At 37.0% G+C, this 21,087-nt stretch overlaps 1 protein-coding gene across 1 annotated transcript; it reads left to right on the plus strand.

Moving 5' to 3' along the window:
* The first annotated feature begins 1,380 nt into the window (after positions 1-1,380).
* Positions 1,381-20,254, plus strand: LOC122755201 (macrophage migration inhibitory factor-like). The gene is given in 6 exon segments (XM_044003529.1): positions 1,381-1,426; positions 1,620-1,684; positions 3,305-3,377; positions 15,060-15,075; positions 19,884-20,183; positions 20,185-20,254. Coding segments are annotated over 6 exon segments (570 nt in total).
* The last annotated feature ends 833 nt before the right edge of the window (positions 20,255-21,087 follow it).

A 21,087-nucleotide genomic window follows, 5' to 3' on the forward strand; every position in this document is an offset into this window, starting at 1 on the left:
AGAAGAATAATGATTTTGAATTTAAGAAGTAACAGGAAATATTTGATAAAGCCGTTTCATTTGCCCCAATCATGGCAGTATACTAGGGCACATGACAACCTTTTTATTTTATCTTTAAGTATGGGTTCTTGATACCAAAAAAAAGTTAAAATCTGAACAAATAGATTATTAGTTCATTTACCCCCTAAAGAATTCTATACATTTTTGTTGGGTGTATTTTTCTTGCTTTTAATCCTAGCTCCTTTGTGTTCTGTACTTAATCTTCAACAAAAGGTCAAGGAGTAGTTAGATGCATTCATTATTCCTAAGACAAAACTACTTCACAATTTTTAAGTGACCAGGTCTTTTCCCAAAAGGAAACCCTAAAGGAAATCCTCTCTACTTTCCCTAAAATATATGTAAATGAGATAACCACACAGATATATGAGACTGTGTTAGACCTAGAATCAGAATTATATGAATTGAATTTCTTACACCAAATTTTGGGTTATATATTGAGAGAAAAATGAGACTTTAGAAATCATGAAAAGCATGCTGTTCCTTTTATAGATAAGGAATCTGAGGCCCAAAGAGGTTATTTTTCGAAGATGGTACAGGTACTGACTAGGAAAAGCAGCATTTGAATACAGTTGTGTGACTTTAAATCCAGTATGCTCTTTGTTAGACACACTACTTTCTAGGTAGTCTTTTGGCCATGGGCCAACTGAACCCTCTCTGGTTCTTAGTGTTTTCATTTGTAAAAATGGCAGTTAAAAATACTCTCTCTGCCTCATGGAATTGTGAGGCTTAGAAGTGATCATGTATGTGAAATATATTGCAAACCTTAAAAGTACTTATAAATATCACATTTTATTATGCAAAGAAATATGCACATTTAAATACACATATAGACATATTTATATACATACATTTGTGCATATACATGCATGCACACATGCATACATACACACATGTGTTTACACACACACAACAAAAGTATTTCTATCACAACCAAGGAAATTTAAACATAACCAGGATTTTGGGCATCTTCATATTGTGGCACATTTAAAATTATTCTTTTAGTCTGATATCATAAGAGACACTCCAATTCCCAAGGCTTTGACATCTGTGCTCTTTGCAAACCTTTGCCCAATGTTTTTATTAACTCAATTTAATGGAACCTTTTTTATGGTGACCTTAAGAATTTAATAACTCCTCCATGCAAGGACAATACCACCTGCAGGCTCCGCTGGGATTAAACTGGGGTAGTTCAATATGTCAGCTAGAAGGCATTAAAGAAAAGATGAAGGGAGGAAGAGGGGAAAAAACCCTACAAACCAAAAGCTATACAAATTTGTTACTTCCTTCAAACAGGCTTGGTAAGTACAGTGAATGTTTAAGATGTCCAAATACAAGGGAAGTGGCAGAAACCGCTGTGGTTTCCCAGGTAAGGCACAGCTCCCTTGTAGCTCCATAATGATATTAATCTAATTTTGATCATGTCAGATATGGGAGCAATCTCTCCCTGAAGTGTCTCTCCTTCTGACAGACATTCTGCATATCTACCAGATACAATCAATATGTTATTAGTCAACAACCTGACAGAAGCCCATAAATTAATCCTTTTTCTGTCAACCTAGCAGTTTCTACTCTGGTGAAACCTGATCCTTTCAGTATGGATGAGACCTGTCTTAATCCAATTAAGGTAAAATGAACTTTTTTTTTCCCTACAGTGCTTTCCATCTATGTTAATTTAAACCTCTGAAGACTGCAGCTCCAAGGAAATAATTTTATGCTTGACCTTTCATGTGCAAGGTTAAAACTGGTATAGATAGACATAGGGAAAGTCAATGAGCTGTCTCCCTTTCCTATTTTTGTACTCCTTTAACCTACGACTAGCAGGGGAAAAAATACCTCTGAACACATGATTTCCAGCTGACATTGATATATTTATTTTGGTTGCATAAAGGACTCTGTCACTTTACCTTTATGTTAAGTCTACATCATGCCTTTGTCTTTTTGAAAGGTAAATTAATAATAAGTCGTGGCAGTGGTGTCTGTGGTATTGTAGATTTTGACAAGCAAAGGATGTTAACAGCATACAATGTGCTAAGCTAATCATTCCTACACTGGTAGTTGTGGGGTGGGATGATAACACCTGCTTTAAGAATAGGTTCTGTGTAGAAAGCAGGTTTTCCTAAAAGGCAAAGAAATAGGAAATGTGATCTTCAACTTCTGGGAGATCAGTTAAAATAAAATGAGCATAGTTGAGCAAACCTAATAATTCCTAAGCTCCTTCCTACTTTCCTTCCTTTTTCCCTTCCTTCTTTCCTTCCTTACTTCCTCCATTCCTCCCCTTTTCTCCTAAATCTCTCCCTTCTCAACATTCTCTATTCCTACACCTTTCCTCTTGTTCTCTCCTTGCCTTTCTGTTATATTCCTTGATTTTAAGCATCTGTATAAAAAACAGATACCAAAAAAAAAAAACCCACAAACAAAAATAAAACAAAAGCCTGCATTCTTTTCCCCATTCCCACCAAAAAATGTTGCTTAGATGTACTATCACATAAAATTACTTTCCCAAGATTATTCATCCAGTGTCAGAAGCAACCCTTTAACCTATGTGAAAATCAGAACGCCACCCCCCTGCTGAGAAAGACATTATGAGAACCAGGGCAACACAGCCCTGAGGAGAAAGCATGTGACTAGCATCTGGAAGTTACATGTATTCATAGAACCGCCTGTAAGTCATGTCAGTCAATGCTATCAGCCAATTAGCTTGGAGCTGTGTATGGGGACCACCCCCTCTTGCAGTCCTGTAGAGAGCTTCCACTTGAGAGAACTGGGATCTTCATTTTGGGTTGGAGGTCAAGGCGGAGTCACCAGGTTAGCTAGGTTTCCTTCTGAACTACACATGTTCTTCTCTCTTTTGCTGACTTCTAAATACTTGGTTAAATGCTTAATGCCCCAAAGACTGGTGCTATGAGCTTCCAATTTAAGGTGACCACTCACTAGATTTTAATCATAGCAATTAGGTTTTAAACATCACTCCTACTTCACCTATCTACTACATTATTTCATTATATTGCCTCTCATTTAGTTTAGTGTGGTTTAATATTCAAAAGGAGTGAGAGAGAGGGACAGAGACAGAGAGAGACAGAGAGACAAAGACAGAGACAGAGAGAGACACACAGAGACAGAGGGAGCCAGAGAGGCAGAGAGAGAGCTGTCAGCGAAATTGTAATCAGTATTCTCATTTTTTAGAGAGTTGCCCCCAAATCTTATCACCTTATCTTTCAAATGTGTCTTTCCATTAATGTGGCAGGAAAACCTTGATTCACAACTGGATCCACCCTTAGAAAAGACTTTCAGAACTGGAAGAGCTCAGAATATAGGAGGTAAGAGGACAAGTTGAGAGGCAGCCTGGTATCTATCAAGAAGAGATATGAAAAGGAGAATATGATCTGGTTTGACTGACAAACAAGCAAGTGAGACTTCAAGACACAGGTTTTCCAAGGTGTTTTGATGTTACTCTCTTTCCTTCCCTTCAACCAAAAAAAGCAGCAGTCATTTGGCATTTCCCTAAACTTCCTCTTTCCCTTCCAAATGAGCAAAGAAATTAAAGACTTGATTCTACAGTCTCTCTTTCCTTTCCTTTTGTCCTTGAGCAGGGGATCATGGTGTCCCCTGCCCGCTGCTGGCTTTCTGTCTTTGTCAGTCTGTCTGCCTGTCTTTCTCTTTCTCTCTTTTCCCACCCCACAGCGATAGTGGAAAGAACACTGAACTTGGAATAATGTGCCCTGAGTTCTCATTTTGGCCCTACTACATGATCTTGAACAATTCACTTTACTTTCTAAGACCTCATTTTTTTTACCTCTAAAATGCCCAATGTGCTTGGACAAGGCACAGCACACAGAGGTCTGTATCTAGAATCAGTAAGAACTAAGTTGAATTTCGGCATTACAGGCAGATTTCAGGAAAACCTGGAAAGCCGTAGGTTGGACTGATGCTGAGTGAAGTGAACAGAACCAGAAGAAGATTGTACACAGTAACAGTAAAATTGTACAATGATCAACTGTGATAGACTTAGCTCTTCTCAGCAATACAATGATCCAAGACAATTCCAAAGGACACATGATGGAAAATGTTCTCCACATCCCCCAAAAAAACCCAAAAAAACGAATTGTGGAATTTGAATGCAGATTGAAACATACAGTTTCTACTTTTTTGTTTTTTTTTTTTTTTAAGGTTTTTGCTTTTGTTCTGATTCTTCTTTCACAACATGACTAAAGCAGAATTATTTTTAATGTAATTGCATATATAGATCACATATATGTGTGTATATATCTATATCTATATCTATATCTATATCTATATCTATATCTATATCTATATCTATATCTATATCTATATCTATATCTATATCTATATCTATATCTATATCTATATCTATATCTATATCTATAATCTATCCATCTATCTATATATATATAAATAACCTGTATCCATTTCTTTCTGTCTTGAGGAGGAAGGAAGGGAGGAAAGGAGAAAAATTTGAAAATTTGGAGCTAAAAATCTTATAAAAAATTTTTTTGAAAACTATCTTTACATGTAAATGGAAAATATTAAAATACTTTTATAATTAAAAAAAGAATTAAAAAATTGGCTTTACACACTTTTTAGTTGTCATTTACACTGTGTGCTATATTTAACTTTTAAAATAGGTATAAGAACAGCACCTCCCCGCCCCCCCCAGGGTTGTTGTAAGGATCAAAGGAGATTTTATAAAGCACTTAAAGTTCCTGGAGCATATTGTGCACTAGTATAAATGCTTATTTCCTTCTTTCTTCTCTTCCTGTTTACCTCTAGAACCATTAGCCTAGGAGGGTAATATCCTCTGAACTTTCCCTACCTCCATCCCAATATTGCTCTGCTCATACACCTATCAAATTCACCATCAGGAAATGATCTGTCACTAGTACTTGTTTTCCTTAATTCAAATTTAAATTAATTTATATGACCACTCTCTCCTTATGGAATGATAGGAAATAGATATACGGAGCAGAAGGAAGAGCTTCCCACTTCCTAATGGTAATTGTCTGTTTCAATCTTAAGTAAATCTGTCCCTGATAGAAGAGGAGTAACAAAACAGAAATTGTAGGAATTGGCACCAGGAGAAATTGGAGAAATGCAGATATTATTTAATTTTGCTTGCAGTTCCTATCTTGGTCTTATAAACAAAACAGCATTTATCATTATACTTATTTTAAAAATAGAGGTCTCAGTCTTATAAATTTACTGTGACTGAAAAATGAAACAAGACAGGCAAAACAAAAGCTAAAATTTTAGGTTGTATTCATAGAAATAGAATTATGAGGGGGCAGCTAGGTGGCACAGGGGATAAAGCACCATCCCGGAATTCAGGAGTACCTGCGTTCAAATCTAGCCTTAGACACTTGACACTTACTAGCTGTGTGACCCTGGGCAAGTCACTTAACCCCCAGTGCCCCTTAAAACAAAAAATGATGAGGAAGGTGATGTTCCCTGTGTACTCTTGTTGGGTCACTGAAGTACACTGTTAATCTTTAGGAGACATACCCAAGGACAATACAAAATGGAAAGTATATAGAGGGATGTATCTAAGCTGGTTATTAGATCATATTTATACCTGAAAGAGAGAACTCAGAAGCCAACTTAGTCTAACACCCTAATTTTATAGATAAGAAAATTCAGGCTCAAAGTATGTGGCATATTCACGGTCAAACTGGTAGAACGTGTCCAAGCTGGGATTTGTACCAAACTTTCTAACTAGAGACTCAGTGCCAGAAGCAGCTCAGACTATAGCACATGAACATCTGTTGAAAATATCAGAGATATGGAGATTGGATAAAACAAGATTTAGGGACTTGATATGAAAATAACATTACTTCAATTATTTGAAAAGTGATTCTCTTTCAGGAGTACATTGTACTCTGATTCTGTCTGTATGGATACTCCCTTCATTGAATCAGCTCCCAATCCCTCCATCATTTTATTTTTCACAAATGTTAAATCTAGAATAGTCACCATTATTTCAAACTCTTAAGGAGTCCTAAATTAGATAGACTGGTTCTTGGACAGTAACCATATAATCCATTCAGAGGCCAAAGATCAACATCGTTCTGGATAGATAATTGTAAGGGCCAAATTTAATGTGGGGAGAGTTAATTGGGTGGCTTGCTGTAGTATTAGGGTTCAGAAAATTATGAGAGACCTCTAGGTCTAAAGTTTCCTCCCTTCCAAATTGCCTTTTTTAGTTATTTCTCCCAGACTAATAAGAAAGGAGTTTAACAGCCTCTTTTCCACAAATAAACCAGGTTTTATTAATGGGAACAAAATTTACAACAGAGGTGAAGTTAATAAAATAGGGACCAAGAAAAAAGGAATAGGAGAAGGAAAATTATATGACCTGCAATCACACCCCCACCCAGACTCAGCAGTTCCCAAAAAGCAAACACCTGAATCCCATCTCTCTCTCTCCCTCATGCCAGAATGAATGAATCTTCCCTTCCTAGTTCCTCTCTCCCTCCCCAAAAGGGGAGGTCCTTCAAGCTGATTAGTTGAGAGTAGTCTCTTGCTAATGTCAGTAGTACACTAACATGTCACTCAGGGCCTGCCAAGTGTGGCCTCCATCCAATCATACTGAAGTGGGTAATTTTAGCCATTTTCTCATTCTCACCCAATAGCCCCTGGGCGTCTTCCAAATTCCATTATTTTATCACATAATGCAGGGTAGATCCTTTATCCTTTTTCTGTAGCTATTGTAAACCCAAGGTCACTATCAGAATATGATGAGAACTGAAAGGAATTGTACTGAGATTAGTATTGCTTGATTTGGTCCCCAAAGGCAGAACTAAGGGTGGTAAAAACTGTTTTTCACGCTTCCAGTCTATACCCTCTCCAATACATCCTCCAGAGTGTTGCCAAAATAATCTTCCTTGGCATAGATCTGATCATGTTTATTCGCAAGTTATTCCCAATGCTAATATACTAAAACATGAACTTCTTATCCAGACATTTTAGGCCTGTGACACTTTCTCAACTTATGTTTACATTAATTCATTATAACATTTCCCTTCATAAACTTTCCATTTCAGACAAGTTGGACTAGTTCTTCTCTGAACTCATAACTCCAGAGTTTACCACACTTCTTTGCTTAGGCAAATATTCTCGTGCTAGGAATTCAACTCCTACTCCTCTATATGTATCAGCATCTTTGTCTTCTTTAAGATTATATTCAGGTATTTTTTCTTCCATGAAGCTTATTGCGATCCCTTCCTTTCCTCCCACAAGTTACAATCATTTTTGCCTTAAAATATATTCAAAATTATTATTATTATTTCTATCATATATTTTCCCAGTAGAATGTAAGCTCTTCTGGTAAAGGGATTGTTTTATTTTTGTCTATAGATTTTCTTCACCTAACATAGTCATATGAACAGAGTAGGCCATTAATAAATGTTAGTTAAAATGATTTAAAAGAGAAAAATATCAACTAAACATAAGGGAAGAGAGAAAAACCTAACAGTTCAGCCTTCCCCAAATAGTATGTCTGTTTTAACTCTGGAGGCCAGCTAGATGGCATTGTGGATAAAGCAGTGGACTTAAAATCAGACAGACTCATCTTCATGAGTTTGAACCTGGTTCCAGACACTTACTAGCTATGTGACCCTGCGCAAATCAATTAACCCTCTTTGCCTTAGTTCCTCATCTGTAAAATGAGCTAGGGAAGAAAATGGCAAACCATTTCAATTTCTTTGACAAGAAAACCCCAAATGAGCTCATGAAAAGTCAGACACAACTGAAATGACACAACAATAATAACAGCAACATCAACTCTAGACTTGTTACTGGAGTTTGCATAGGGTATGCTCAAAGCCACATCTTCTGATTTCTGATTCTGGCCAGCTATATGTTTATTTTGGACATGACAAAACCCCTAGCAACTCTCAACCACATGTAACTGAGGACAGAAGGGGACTTAGGAATGGCATAACTAATCTCCTTTTGCATCATAACTTGATTACTCAGTGGGTCCTCAATTCTTATATTCTTTTTTTTTTCTTCTTATCTGTGGAACATTCTCTTCCGTTGTGTGGGATAGTGTAGCTCATATACATAGCACCTAAAACCTCTGTCCTTTCTAGGCGCATCTGAGACTAGATCTCAGAGTCTCTCTCTCTCTCTCTTTCCCCCTCTTTCTTTTTTTTGACATTCTTATGTGTATCTGATTTTGAATATAAATTTCATGATAAACCCAGTCTCGGAGGCAGCTTTTGGAATGTAAGAGGTTTTGAGGTTCTTGGTCTGGACATTCTGATCACTGACAAGGGGATTTTCTTTATCAGAGAAAATGTCCAATGACAATAAGAGAAGCTCAAGATAGCAGACATGGAGTTTGACAAGCTAATGCAGATCTGAGGTGAGTTATAACAATATTCAGAAGTGCCTTGATTTTTAAATGTTCTGTTGAGTTTTAGGTATTAATCTCTCAAGAGAATATAACAGCAATTATCAGTTATTACTGATTTTTGTTTTAAGTCATTCTGTCCTTATTTGCTTTACATTTTGTATTTTGTACTCCTTTTGTGTGTAGAAAATAAATATCCATCCAATTTCTTGTTGATATTATATTTTGAATATCTTTATGCTCCTCTCTTTGGGAAGACATAAAACATGAGCAAATATGAAGCTTGAAGTAAATCATCCCCCGAACACTATGCTGAGGGTAGGATACTTGTAACAAAGTCCTTTTTAATATCCTTCCATTAATATTTGTTAGTCAATATTTGAAGTTTTATCCCAGTCAGACATCTTACAAGAAGCATTTTTTTTTTTGGCCCAAGGTGTGGAGAAGACTGCAATAATCCTTTTTTTTTATGAGGGCTACACTTTTCTTTGCCCTGCTAATGTAGGCTACACAAAATTTAGTCACTGGTTGACCTCACCTCAAATGAAACGGGATACATTACTCTTCTCATTTTATGGCTTCAATCCAGTGTCCAAGAGATAATTTATTTAAGGTTTAGTTATTTTGGGGTTTTAGAAAGGACTTTATATTTCAAAGGTATAATAATAAATATATATGCATATTACTCAATTCATGGGACAATAGTATCCCACTCCACTACCTTACTCTACGGAGGAGAAAGGGATCAAGTACACAATTTAGGTTCACTTCCCATATAGCCTAGTCCCAAGCTCCAAACACAACATACCTCTTTCCCTAGGCTGAAATCCCAGGCATCTGGGCTTCTTAGGACTTCTGGGATCACTGACTGAAGTATACCATCTGAAATTTTGGTTTTGAGGTCCCCATGGCTCAACATTTCTGGGTCCAATGTGGATTCTATCTCCAGGAGCAGAAATATTTTTTGCTTCTTTCAAGTCTTATTTTCATTTATTTATTTATTTACTGACATTTATTTATTTATTTGTTTGTTTGTTTATTTATTTATTTATTTATTCATTCATTCATTCATTCATTCATTTATGTATTTATTTATTTATTCAGCTCTGATCTTTAAATTAGGGATTCTTGAAAATTCTCTATTTAATTAAATGTTCGTTTTTCCACACACACATACATATATGTATGTATATGTATATATGTGTGTGTGTGTATGTGTATGTGTGTGTGTATGTGTATTCTCATGCACACAGTTTTGTTGGCTAAGGTATTCTTCTTTGTAATACTAGTCTTTTGCCTTCTGGAATATCAAATTCTAAGCCCTCCATTACTTCATGGTGGGAGTTGCTAAATCATGTGTAATCCTTTCTGTTGCTCCATATTTTTGGATGATTTATTTCTGATTGCTTTCAATATTATCTCCTTGAATTGGGTGATCTGGAATTTGAATATAATATTCCTTGGAGTTTTAATTTTGTAATCTTTTTCAGGAGAAGATCAACAGATTTTATCTTTTCCTCTTGTTCTAAGAAATTGAGGGAAGTTTTCCTTTATAATTTCTCAAAATATGATGTCTAGGATCTTTTTTAATCATTGTTTTTCTATAATGCAAGAGTTTTTGTTATCTTTCCTCAATCTATTTTACAGGTCAGTTATTTTTCTTTTTTAATATAAGTAGGATTTTTTCCAATTACATGTAAAAAGATTTAAATATTCTTTTTCTCATGAAATTTTTAAGTTCCAAATGTTCTCCCTTTGTCCCTTCTCCCAAAGAAAGTACGCAATTTGATCTATCTATCCACACATATATATATACATATATAGATACATACACTTGTGTGTATACATCTATATCTATCTATCTATCTGTCTATCTATCTATCTATCTATCTATCTAATCATGAAAAGCATATTTCCATGTTAGTTATTTTGTGAAAGAAGAAATAGAACAGAGGTGGAGCCATGATAGTTCAGGAACGGCAGTGACTTGCCTGAGCTCCTCCCAAGACCCCTCCAAATACCTTCAAATAATGCCATAAGACAATTCCCAGAGCAGCAGAACCCAAAAATGGACAGGTTGAAATAATTTACCAGCCAAAGATAATTTAGAAAGTCAATGGGAAAGGTCTGTTGTACTGGGGTCAGAGCAGAGCACAGTCCAGTGCAGGCTGCACCAGCACAGACCCAATACCAGCAGAGACCCAGCCCCAACAAACCAGGCCTTGGGACCCTCTGAATCAGCTGCTGCTGCAGCTAATTCTGAAACTCAGCACATGAATGGTGAAGGAATAAAGCTTTTGGCCAGGGGGAGATTACAGGGGTATCTTTACCAGCACTGAGGAATGACTTGGTTTTTCTGCTTGTTGTGCTCACATATGGATCATAGTCTTGGATAGTGGTCTCAGGTTGGGGAGTATCCCAAGGAAACCAGAGCTTGCAGCCATAGTGGAGCAGGCCTCTGTTTTGGGTTCTAGGGCAGAGAAGCAGGCCTGTGGTTACTTGCAAATCAGAAGACAGGAAAGGAGAGTGGCGAACATACCTCTCCTTAAATCATACTGCCTTAGAAGAAGTAAAGGCTTACAAATTCCTAAAAGTATCTTGGAGAATAGATGCTCAATCTCCCTAAAGCTTGGGACAGTGCCCCCTCCTCCCTGGAAGCAGTGGCTAACTTTAACAAAGAGTTAAAAGTCAAGAAATAGGCTGAGGAAATGAGCGAACAGAAAAAAAAATGTTGACCCTAGAAAGTTTCTGTGGTGACAAGGAAGATCAAAATACACGCTCAGAAGAAAACAAAATCAAAATCCTACATTCAAAGCTTCCAAGAAAAATATGAATATTTTTCAGGTCATCAGGCTCAAAAAGGCTCAAAAAAAGACTGAAAATAAAGTAAGATAGGTAGAGGAAAAAATGGAAAGAGAAATGAAAGTGAGGCAAGAAAATCATGAAAAAAGTCAATAGCTTGAAAAGGTGAATTGTCCAAATGGAAAAGTAGGTACAAAAGTTCTCTGAAAATAATAATTGCTAAAAAATTAGGATTGAGCAAATAGAAAATAATGGCTTTTTGAGAAATCAAGAAGCAATAAAGCAAAACCAAAAGAATGAAAAAATGGAACACAATATGAAACATTTCATTGAAAAAACAACTGAAATGGAAAATAGATCCAGGAGAAATAATTTGAACATTATTGGACTATCTGAAAGCCATGATCAAAAAAATAGCCTAGACATCATCTTCCAAGAAATTGTCAGAGAAAACTGCCCTGATAATCTAGAAGCAGAAGTTAAAATAGAAATTGATAGTATCCCCCTATCACCTCCTGAAAGAGATCCCAAAATGAAAACTTCCAAGAAAATTATAGCCAAATTCCAGAGCTTCTAGGTCAAGGATAAAATATTTCAAGCAGCTAGAAAAAAAATCAGGATAACTCAAGATCTAGCAGCTTCTACATTAAAGGACTAGAGGGCTTGGAATATGATATTCTGGAGAGAAAAGGAACTGGGATTATATCCAAGAATCACCTACCCAGAAAAACTGAGTATAATCTTTCAGGGAGAAAATGGTAATTCAATGAAAGAGAGAGTGTTCAGACATTCATGATGAAATGACCTGACCAGGAATGAAAGTTTGACTTTCAAATACAATACCTTAGAGAAGCATAAAAGGATAAACAGGAAAAAGAAATCATAAAGGATATTAAAAGGTTAAACTGTTTACATTCCGAAATGGGAAAATGATACTTGTAACTCATAAGAACTTTCTCAGTATTAGGCCAGCTGGATGGAGTATATTTAGACAGAGGGCACAGGGGTGAGTTGAATATTAAGGGATGATATCTTTTAAAGAATAAAATAAACGGGTGAGAGGAATGCATTGGGAGAAAGAGAAAGGGAGAGGTGGAATGTGGTAAAGTATTTCACATAAAAGAAGCAAGAAAAAGCTTGTGGAGTGGAAGGGAAGTTGGGCAAGTTGCTGGGGAGTGAGTGAGGCTTATTCTCATCAGAATTGGATTAAATAGGGAATAACATACACATTCAATTGTGTATAGTAATTTATCTTACCCTGCGGGAAAGTAGGTGGTGAAGTGTTGGGGGCAGGTGAAAGAAGGGAAGGAAGATTGGGAAAGGGGGCAGGCAGAAGAAAAAACACTTTTGAAGAGAGATAGGGTGAAAGAAGATGGAAAATAGAGTAAACATCATGGGGAGGGAATAGGATGGAGAGAAATACAGTGAGTAATAGTAACCATGAAAAAATTGAAGTAAGTTTGTCTAACAGGCCTCAGCTCTCAAACACAGAGAAATGAGTCAAATTTGATAAAATAAGAACCATTCACTGATTGATAGATGATCAAAAGATAAAAAGGTTTCAGATGAAATAATCAAATTTGAAAAAAATGCTCTAACTAACTATTCATTGGAGAGATGCAGGTCAAAACAGTTCTGGAGTACTAGCTCATACGTATTGGATTGGATAATAGGACAGCAGAGGGAAATGACATGTTTTAGGGGGTATGGGGAAAATGAGACATTAATACACTCTTGCAAATTTGTAAACTGATTCAAACATTCTATAGAGCAATTTGGAACTATGGCCAAAGTCTGTAAAATCATGCATACTCTTTGACCTAGTAATAACACACAAGTTACTTTAAAAAAACTCAAAAAGTTGAATTTGAAACTTAGGAGATACCCATCAATTGGAGAATGTATGAAACAATTTGGAGATGAAATTATGTTGGAACACTATTGTGCCATAAAAAATTATGTGCAGAATGCTATCAGAAAAACCTGAAAAGACTTACATGAGCTGATACAAAGTGAAATGTACTGTATACAAAATAATAGCAATATTGTAAGATCATCTGCTGTGAATGACTTAGTTATTTTCAGCAAAACGATGTTCCAAGACAACTCTGAAGGGCTCATGAAAAATACAATCCATCTCCAGAGAAAGAACTGATGGTATCTGAATACAGATTGAAGCATTTTTAGTTCCCTTTTCTAAAGTTTTTTTTTGTCTGTTTTCTTTCACAACCTGACTAATGTGGAAATCTTTTGCATAACTACACTTGTATAATTTCTATTGAATTGCTTGAGTTCTTAAGGTGGGTAGAGAGGGAGGGAGGAAGAGAATTTAGAACACAAAGTTTTAAAAAAATCATTAAAATTTGTTTTATGTGTAATTTGGGAAAAATGACATTCTAAATAAATGGAAAAAAGAAGAAATGGAATAAAAAAAACCCTATAAAAATTAAGAAAAAATAATATGATTTGATTTTCATTCAGACTCCATCAATTCTTTCTCTGCATATATATATATATATATATATATATAATTTTCTATCAGGAGTCTTTTGAATTTAGTTATTTTTCTGATAATATATTTCACAATATTTTTTATTATTTTCACTTTTTATTGTTTCTTGATGTCCCATGGCATCATTAGTTTCCACTTGACCAATATAATTTTAAGGAATTATTTTCATCACTGAAGGTTTGTGACTCTTTTACTATTTGTCCAATTCTACTTTTTTTAGGCTGTAGTTACTTTAGCATTTTCCCCGTCTTTTCCAGATCTACGTCTGGAAAGGGGTGGAGAGAGGGAATGAGATAAACTCTTGGTCGGAGGGAAAATGGCAATGTCTAGTGATCCCAAGGGTGAAATAGTAATGGAAGATAAGAAAATATTAGCCATTATGGAATATCAAGCATGGCTGAGGTCATGTAGATATAGTTGACCAGGTGATACAATTACTGATCAGGAAAGTTGGGCCCGAAAGAAATAGTTTGAGGTGAGAGGAGTACTACAGGGAGGGTACTAGATGTACAGTTTGAGGAGTATTGGTGTTCAGAGAAGGTTAGTAATCTGCTACGAAGGCTGCTAGGACATTTTAGGTGGTTTTCTCTTTGCCAAGAGTTTTCTTTGCCTTTCAAAATCCTCCCTTTTTTGAGGAGGTGAGTTTCTGGCTTTATCTTTGTTTGCTTTAATTTTTTTTTCTTTCCCTTGGGCAGATAGGGTGAAGTGCCTTGCTCAAGGTCATATAGATGTTAAGTGTTTGAATCCAGATTTGAACTCAGGTCCTCCTGACTTTAGGGCTGGTGATCTAACCTCTATGACACCTAACTGCTTCTTGCTGTGCCATATTCATGGCTGTCTTCCACCTTTAGTATCCACCTGATTCACCCAATTCTCACTTGTGGTGCCAAAAATTTATAACATGCACAGTGGTCATACCCTGATCAACCATTTAGGCAAATGGACTAAGCCAGTTGGTGGTAATCAAGGGGTCTCAAATCTATGGGTTAGTTAGGGGAATTTCTACTCCAAGCACATAAAGATGTCCCCTAGTGGAATGGGCAGATGGCAAAAATTAATTCCAAAGTCTATGAAGGTGGCTGAAGCCGGCACTGTGGAGTGCTTAGAGCTTGGTTACACAGCAAAGATACCAAGGTTATCCAGTACATCCAGAGGCATTTTAAGCCATCATGACTTTTGGCTTGCTACTGTACTTAGAAGATTCTGGAAAACAGAGTGAGACATGTATCTTCATGCAACTTTGCCTTGCTTAAGTTCAATTTAAGCATGATTCAAAAGACATCACCCATAACATTTTACCACTTTTGCCTACTTCAGTGTCCTATGGTGACAGGTAAGTGATGAAACAGCAAGTGGGGATGAAACAGCAAGTGGGGGTACTCTGAGAGCTGTAGCCATAATCCAGCACACAGGTAGTCTTCTAACTGGACTGAAGCAGAATTGGTATTTGGCATTCCCCTTGGTTCCTGAGCAGCCTTTGTTAAGCACCACACACCACACTGTTCAATTCCTGGTGTGATGAAGGGGCTAGAAAAGGTGCCCTAAAAATTGTTTGCTTCACCTAACCTAAGTCTGACTTGCTTACCTTACCTTGGCATGTGGATATCTTACCCTGAAGTTGAAACAAAGCAAAACAAAAATGTACAGAGTCTTTTTCAAAGGTTATTCCACTCACCATTGGTACATGCAATATTCACACACTTTTGGAAAACACAAAATGCAGTCCATATGAAAGATGAATAGTTCTTTTTGCTAGAGAAACCAGCAGGTATCAAATATCAGTCCTGAGTGAAATAAGGCTGGCAAATGAAGGCCAGCTTACCTAAATTGCAGCTGGATACATGTCTTTCGTTTGTTTTTGTGGAGTGGCTATAGAGAAAGTGAGTGACATGAAGCTGGCATAGGTTTCACAATCAAAACTAATTTAGTCAACAAAAATGATTATCTCCACAAAGGAGTAAATGATGAGTCTTTAACAATGTGATTATCATTTTCAGTAAAATGGTATGCCACCATCATCAGTGAATATGCACCCACCATGATGAATCCTGATTAGATCAATAAAAAAGTTTACAAAAACCTGGACAACATCATCAATGTGTAAAAAAATGACAAGATGGTAATTCTGGCCAGCTTTTATGCCAGAAGAGGCACAGACTATATGACATGGCAGGGAATCCTTGGGAGAGACAGAGTCTGAAACAATAGTCACTTTCTACTGAAGACTTGTATGTTTCATGACCTTCTCATCACCAACACTGTCTTCCATTTACAAATGCAATAAAACTGTGTGGATGCACCCTCACAGCAACCATTGGCATTTAATAGACTATATAATCCTAAGGAGAAGAGATAGGGTGAGCAAATAATAAAGGTGATGTGTAGCACAGAGTGCTGTCTTAATCATATACTTACCCTCTCCAAGAAAAAATACTTACATTCAACAAAAACATTGACACCAAGGCAAGACAGCTACAAAAAGGCAATGTCAACAGATTAAAACACTTCTTCATGCTTAAATAGTGTGTTATTAACTTTCAGGGAGAGCTGAGCCAACAAACAGCTGGCAACAGTGGAGTAGAAAAGGAATGAGCATCTTTTAGAGATTTGGTGTACATCATCACATTTATTCATCTGGGCCAAGACACTTGAAAACATCAAGACTGATCCGACAAAAATGGTGAGAATTCAGAAGCTGATAAATGAAAAACAAGAACTTAATAGGGCTTACCAGAGGGATAGTTCATCATCTCTAAGAAAGCAACATTTAAATCCAACAGAAGTAAAGTGCAAGTGAAGCTTAGAGAGTTGCAGGATTCTTGGTTCAGTAAGAAGGCAGATGAAATTCAATTTTATGCTGATAATAACAATTCAAAGCACTTTTATGATGACCTGAAGGCAATCTATTGGCCAAAGAGCCAAGATGCATTTCAACTACTCAGCACTTGATTGAAACACATTGATTAGTGCTAAGGACATGATCCTTAAGAGTTGTCCATAGTTTTCTCAATAGACCACCATCAACCAATGATGAAACCATTAAATGTATGCCTCAGGTTGAAGGAACTCCCTCTCCAGCTGAAATTTGAACTGAAGAAGAGGTTCTGAATGGTATTAGGCTTTTCTTATGTGGCAAAGTACTTGATGCTGATTCTTTTCCAGTTGAGATTTACGAGACAAAGGATGTCCACTGCTCATGCAAAAGTTAACACAAGAGCTATGTGCTTATTCCCATGCCTTTTAACATAATGTTTTCAGCAGTATTGTCATAAGCCTTCAACAAGATGAAAATGGCATCAATGTCATCTACCTCATTGGTAGTAAATAATTTCACTTGAAAAGGCTCCAATTGAAGACTAAAATGGAAAGAGAGTTTGTATGTGACTTTTTTCATTGTGTATGATTGTGCACGCAATACAGCCTCTGAGGCTGAGATGCAATAGAGTATGTATCTGCCAATTGTACTAATTTTGTCCTGACAATTAACACCAAGAAAATATAAGTTCTTCACCAAGAATATTCCTTATCAGTCATTTATACTACAGTGTAAATGTACTCATGATGTTCTCTCATGAGAGATTTTGATATGAAAGAGGGATAAAATGTACATTTCTGGGAATAGTTATCTGGGTCTGGGGAAAAGGAAGATAATTTAAAGTAGAAAATTAGCAGTGAAGAAATATAAGGTTAAAGACCTAAGGGAATGTATCATTTTAGTCTAGAGCTGTTATTGTTTCTTTGACATCACCTTTGATAATATAGTTTAAATGTAGAAAGAGAACTTGGTGAGTGCAATAGTCAAGAAGGAAATGAAGAGTTGGGCTGAGTAAGAGCCAGGTTCACATTCCTCCCCACTCCCATGTCAATATCATCCATTCAACCTCCCCAGCCCCATTCTCTATCTCTGTTGTATGGGTGTGTACTCACATTCAGGTTTCAAGATAACACACACACACACACACACACACACACACACACATACACACTCATACACATATATGCTGTACATGACGTCCTAGTAAAGTGGCTGCTGGAGACAGCAGGATCCCAGTGTTCTACTCCCCCATGGTTATTCAGAAGCTCCCAATTCCCTGAACTCCTTATCTACCTTTGCTCTAGTAGTATTCGTGAAACCTTCCTGTGAGGACATGTCCTCACCAACTATGCACATTTCTAATCTGGCTCATCCTACAAGACCCTTGGATAATACTGGTACATTTCCACTGCTACTGATCCCCACCTTCCCAGCTTCTTTTTATGTTCTGTCTTTCTCTATCAGAAGGTAAGCTTCTTGAGGGCTGAGGCTATCTTCTTCTGTTTTTTTTTATTTTTTTTCCTGTATTTTGTCTGTATTTGCCCTCCTAGAATTGAGTAGAGTGTCTGACACATATTAAGTGTTTAATAAATGTTTTATTTTATCTAATCTAATCTAATGTGTGAGGAACACAGACATTTGATTTGGCAAAGAGCAACGAGTAGAAATTTCATTAGGCATTAATCTTCTTTCTGAGTTTCTGTTTAATTGCAGCTGGATACATGTCTCTTTCCAAAAGCAGTTGATAGCCAAGTCTCAGTGAACAAAATGATGAAGTGGGTGTCTTTGGGATATAGCTGGCTAGTTCTGTTCAGTTTCCTTGAGAAAGGTAGTATATTCAATTTTTTTGAATTTAGGATATTTTAGTTAGTTTCCTTTTTCAATAGCCTACTGGTAAACCTTTCACCTAGGGGGAAAAGAAAAGATGAAAGCCAATTTCACGTAAGAGAATTCATCCAGGGACCTGAACAAGGAGACAACTGGAGATAGAATATTTAAAAATCAGCTCTGCTAACTTAAAAGTAAGATAAAACTCTTGTGAAAAACTCAGGAGAAGGTGAAATACTGCACAAAGCCCTGTGACTTCTTTTCTTTGGATCTCTGCCTTACTGGTTGAACAAAACATGTATTCTGACTCTCCTAAGAAAGTACACAACTTTGTATTAAGGATAGTCTACAATAGAAAATAGCTGTGTGTATTTCTCTTGAAATAATTAATAATAATAATGATAATAATAATAATAAATGGTAATATTTATTTCTGAATATCTTCCCATAAAATAACACCTAAAATACAGCAATATGATGAATGCCTTTATTACTTCCAGATTCACATGTGTTTGGTAGAAATGGGAATAAAATAATTTACAAACCATGCAAAGCATAAAACAAATCATGGCAGTGAAAAAGAGTATCAGACATGGGGTCAGGAGAGACCTGAGGTTCAAATGTCACTTCTGGCACTAATTATGTGGCAATGGAAAAAAATCATAACTTCTCTGAGCCTTAGTTTCTTCTTTATTAAATCAGAACAGGTGGTGGCTAGGTGGTACAGTGGATAGAGCACTGACCCTGGATTCAGGAAGACCTGAGTTCAAATCTGGCCTCTTGACACTTACTAGCTGTGTGACCATAGGCAAGTCACTTAACCCCAATTGCCTCACCAAAAAAAAAAAAAAAGAATAAAGAAAAGAAAAGGAAAGGAAAGAAGAATCAGAACAATAGCACTTACCCCATAGTATGACTTAGGCAGATGATTTGAGACTAGATAGATAGATAGATATGTGTAGAACAATAGACATATGTACATGTATATGTATATAGATAGATAGATACATACATACATACATACATCTATATATATGAAAATAATTTTACAAATCTTAAAGAACTGTTATTATCATCATATATGTCACCCCACCCCCCATATTCACATACAAACACAAATAAGGACCCACAATAAGCCCTTCATATAATATACATATCATCCATGCCAATGACCTTCACTCTCAGGAATATAAATCATATAGAGATGCTAATGTTTTGTTTCAAATATTCTTCTGAGATCATCTTCCTGGATGTGCTCAATCTCTCTTGTGAAGTTCTAATTCACCCATTGTTTTAGGACTCATCTGAATGATTTAATAACTAACATTTGTAAAACCTTTTATGATTTGTGAAGCACTTTCAATGAATGAACGAATGAATGAATGAGAGGAATTTATTACTTATTGTGTGTTCAACACTGTTCTCAACAAATAGAAATAGTGAGGCAAGTGCACTCCAGGAGCTCACTCTCTAAATAAGAGAGATAACCCGGACTCAAGCCGCCTGCTGCTTGCTGGCACCCGCTCCTGCCTCCCCACACCAAGTGGAGCCGCCTCCAAGGTGCCCATGTTCGTGGTGCAGACCAACGTGCCACGCTCTGCGGTGCCCGACTCCCTGCTGAGCGAGCTCACCGCGCAGCTGGTCAAGGGCAGGGGCAAGCCCGCCCAGTACATCGAGGTGTACATCTCGGCGAACCAGCTGATGGCCTTTGGGGGCTTCTCGGACCCGTGTGCCCTCTGCAGCCTGGACAGCATAGGCAAAATCGGCGGGTCCCCGAACAAGGCGTACAGCAGACAGCTCGCACCTCAAAATTCCCGGGGACAGGATCTATATCAATTATTACGACATGAACGGCTCCACCTTTGCCTGAATGCCTGCCTCTCTCTACCGTGTACCTGTGACCAAAGCATGTGCCTTTTGCTGCTTAGTCGCTCCCTGGTTCTTGTGTAGTTGGAAATCAATAAAGAGATCGTAGGTGAAAAGAGAGAGAGAGAGAGAGAGAGAGAGAGAGAGAGAGAGAGAGAGAGAGAGAGAGAGAGAGAGAAAGAGAGCGCACATATAAAAGAGGCTAGCTCAAAGGCAAATAGAAAGTCAAGAGAGTCAAGAGGTCACTTGGCAAGGTCAAGGGTAAGCCATCAGCAGGTGAGATAACAATACCTACAATACCTATTGGTTACTGAGCCCATGGCTAAAACAGAGGTTACTGCCATTGATCTGGTTATGTGATAAGGCCTAGCATCACTCCATCTCATGCAATACTCATATAACCCCTGTGAAATTGTTGATATTATTATCCCCATTTTCATTTGGGAAAATAAACTTCAAGAAGTTAAAAGACTTTCTCAGGGTCAAACAGTTATGGAAGGAGTCAGTCTCACCTCTTTCTGACTCCAAGCCCAGACCTCCCAATTACACTACATGCTTATTTCCAATGAGTTGCCTGTGGTCACAGAGGAGGCAGCATTCTTTCCATTTTACAATTGCTATCACTTGGCATTTTCATTCACTTAACAAGTGTCTACTGACTTGCACCGTACTTATTTCTACACAGATTTTATATTTTCCCCAGAAAACATAATTTCCTGTAAGTTTGGGCCCTTTCTTATAAGTATACACAAATGGCACAACACAGTCTTTTACTTCTAATATATTGTGCTGAATACTTCAGTGGACCTGGGAATTTAGTTATGTGATTTACTTTTC

The sequence above is a fragment of the Dromiciops gliroides genome, chromosome 4, assembly GCF_019393635.1.
Source record: "Dromiciops gliroides isolate mDroGli1 chromosome 4, mDroGli1.pri, whole genome shotgun sequence".
Classification (NCBI taxonomy): domain Eukaryota; kingdom Metazoa; phylum Chordata; class Mammalia; order Microbiotheria; family Microbiotheriidae; genus Dromiciops; species Dromiciops gliroides.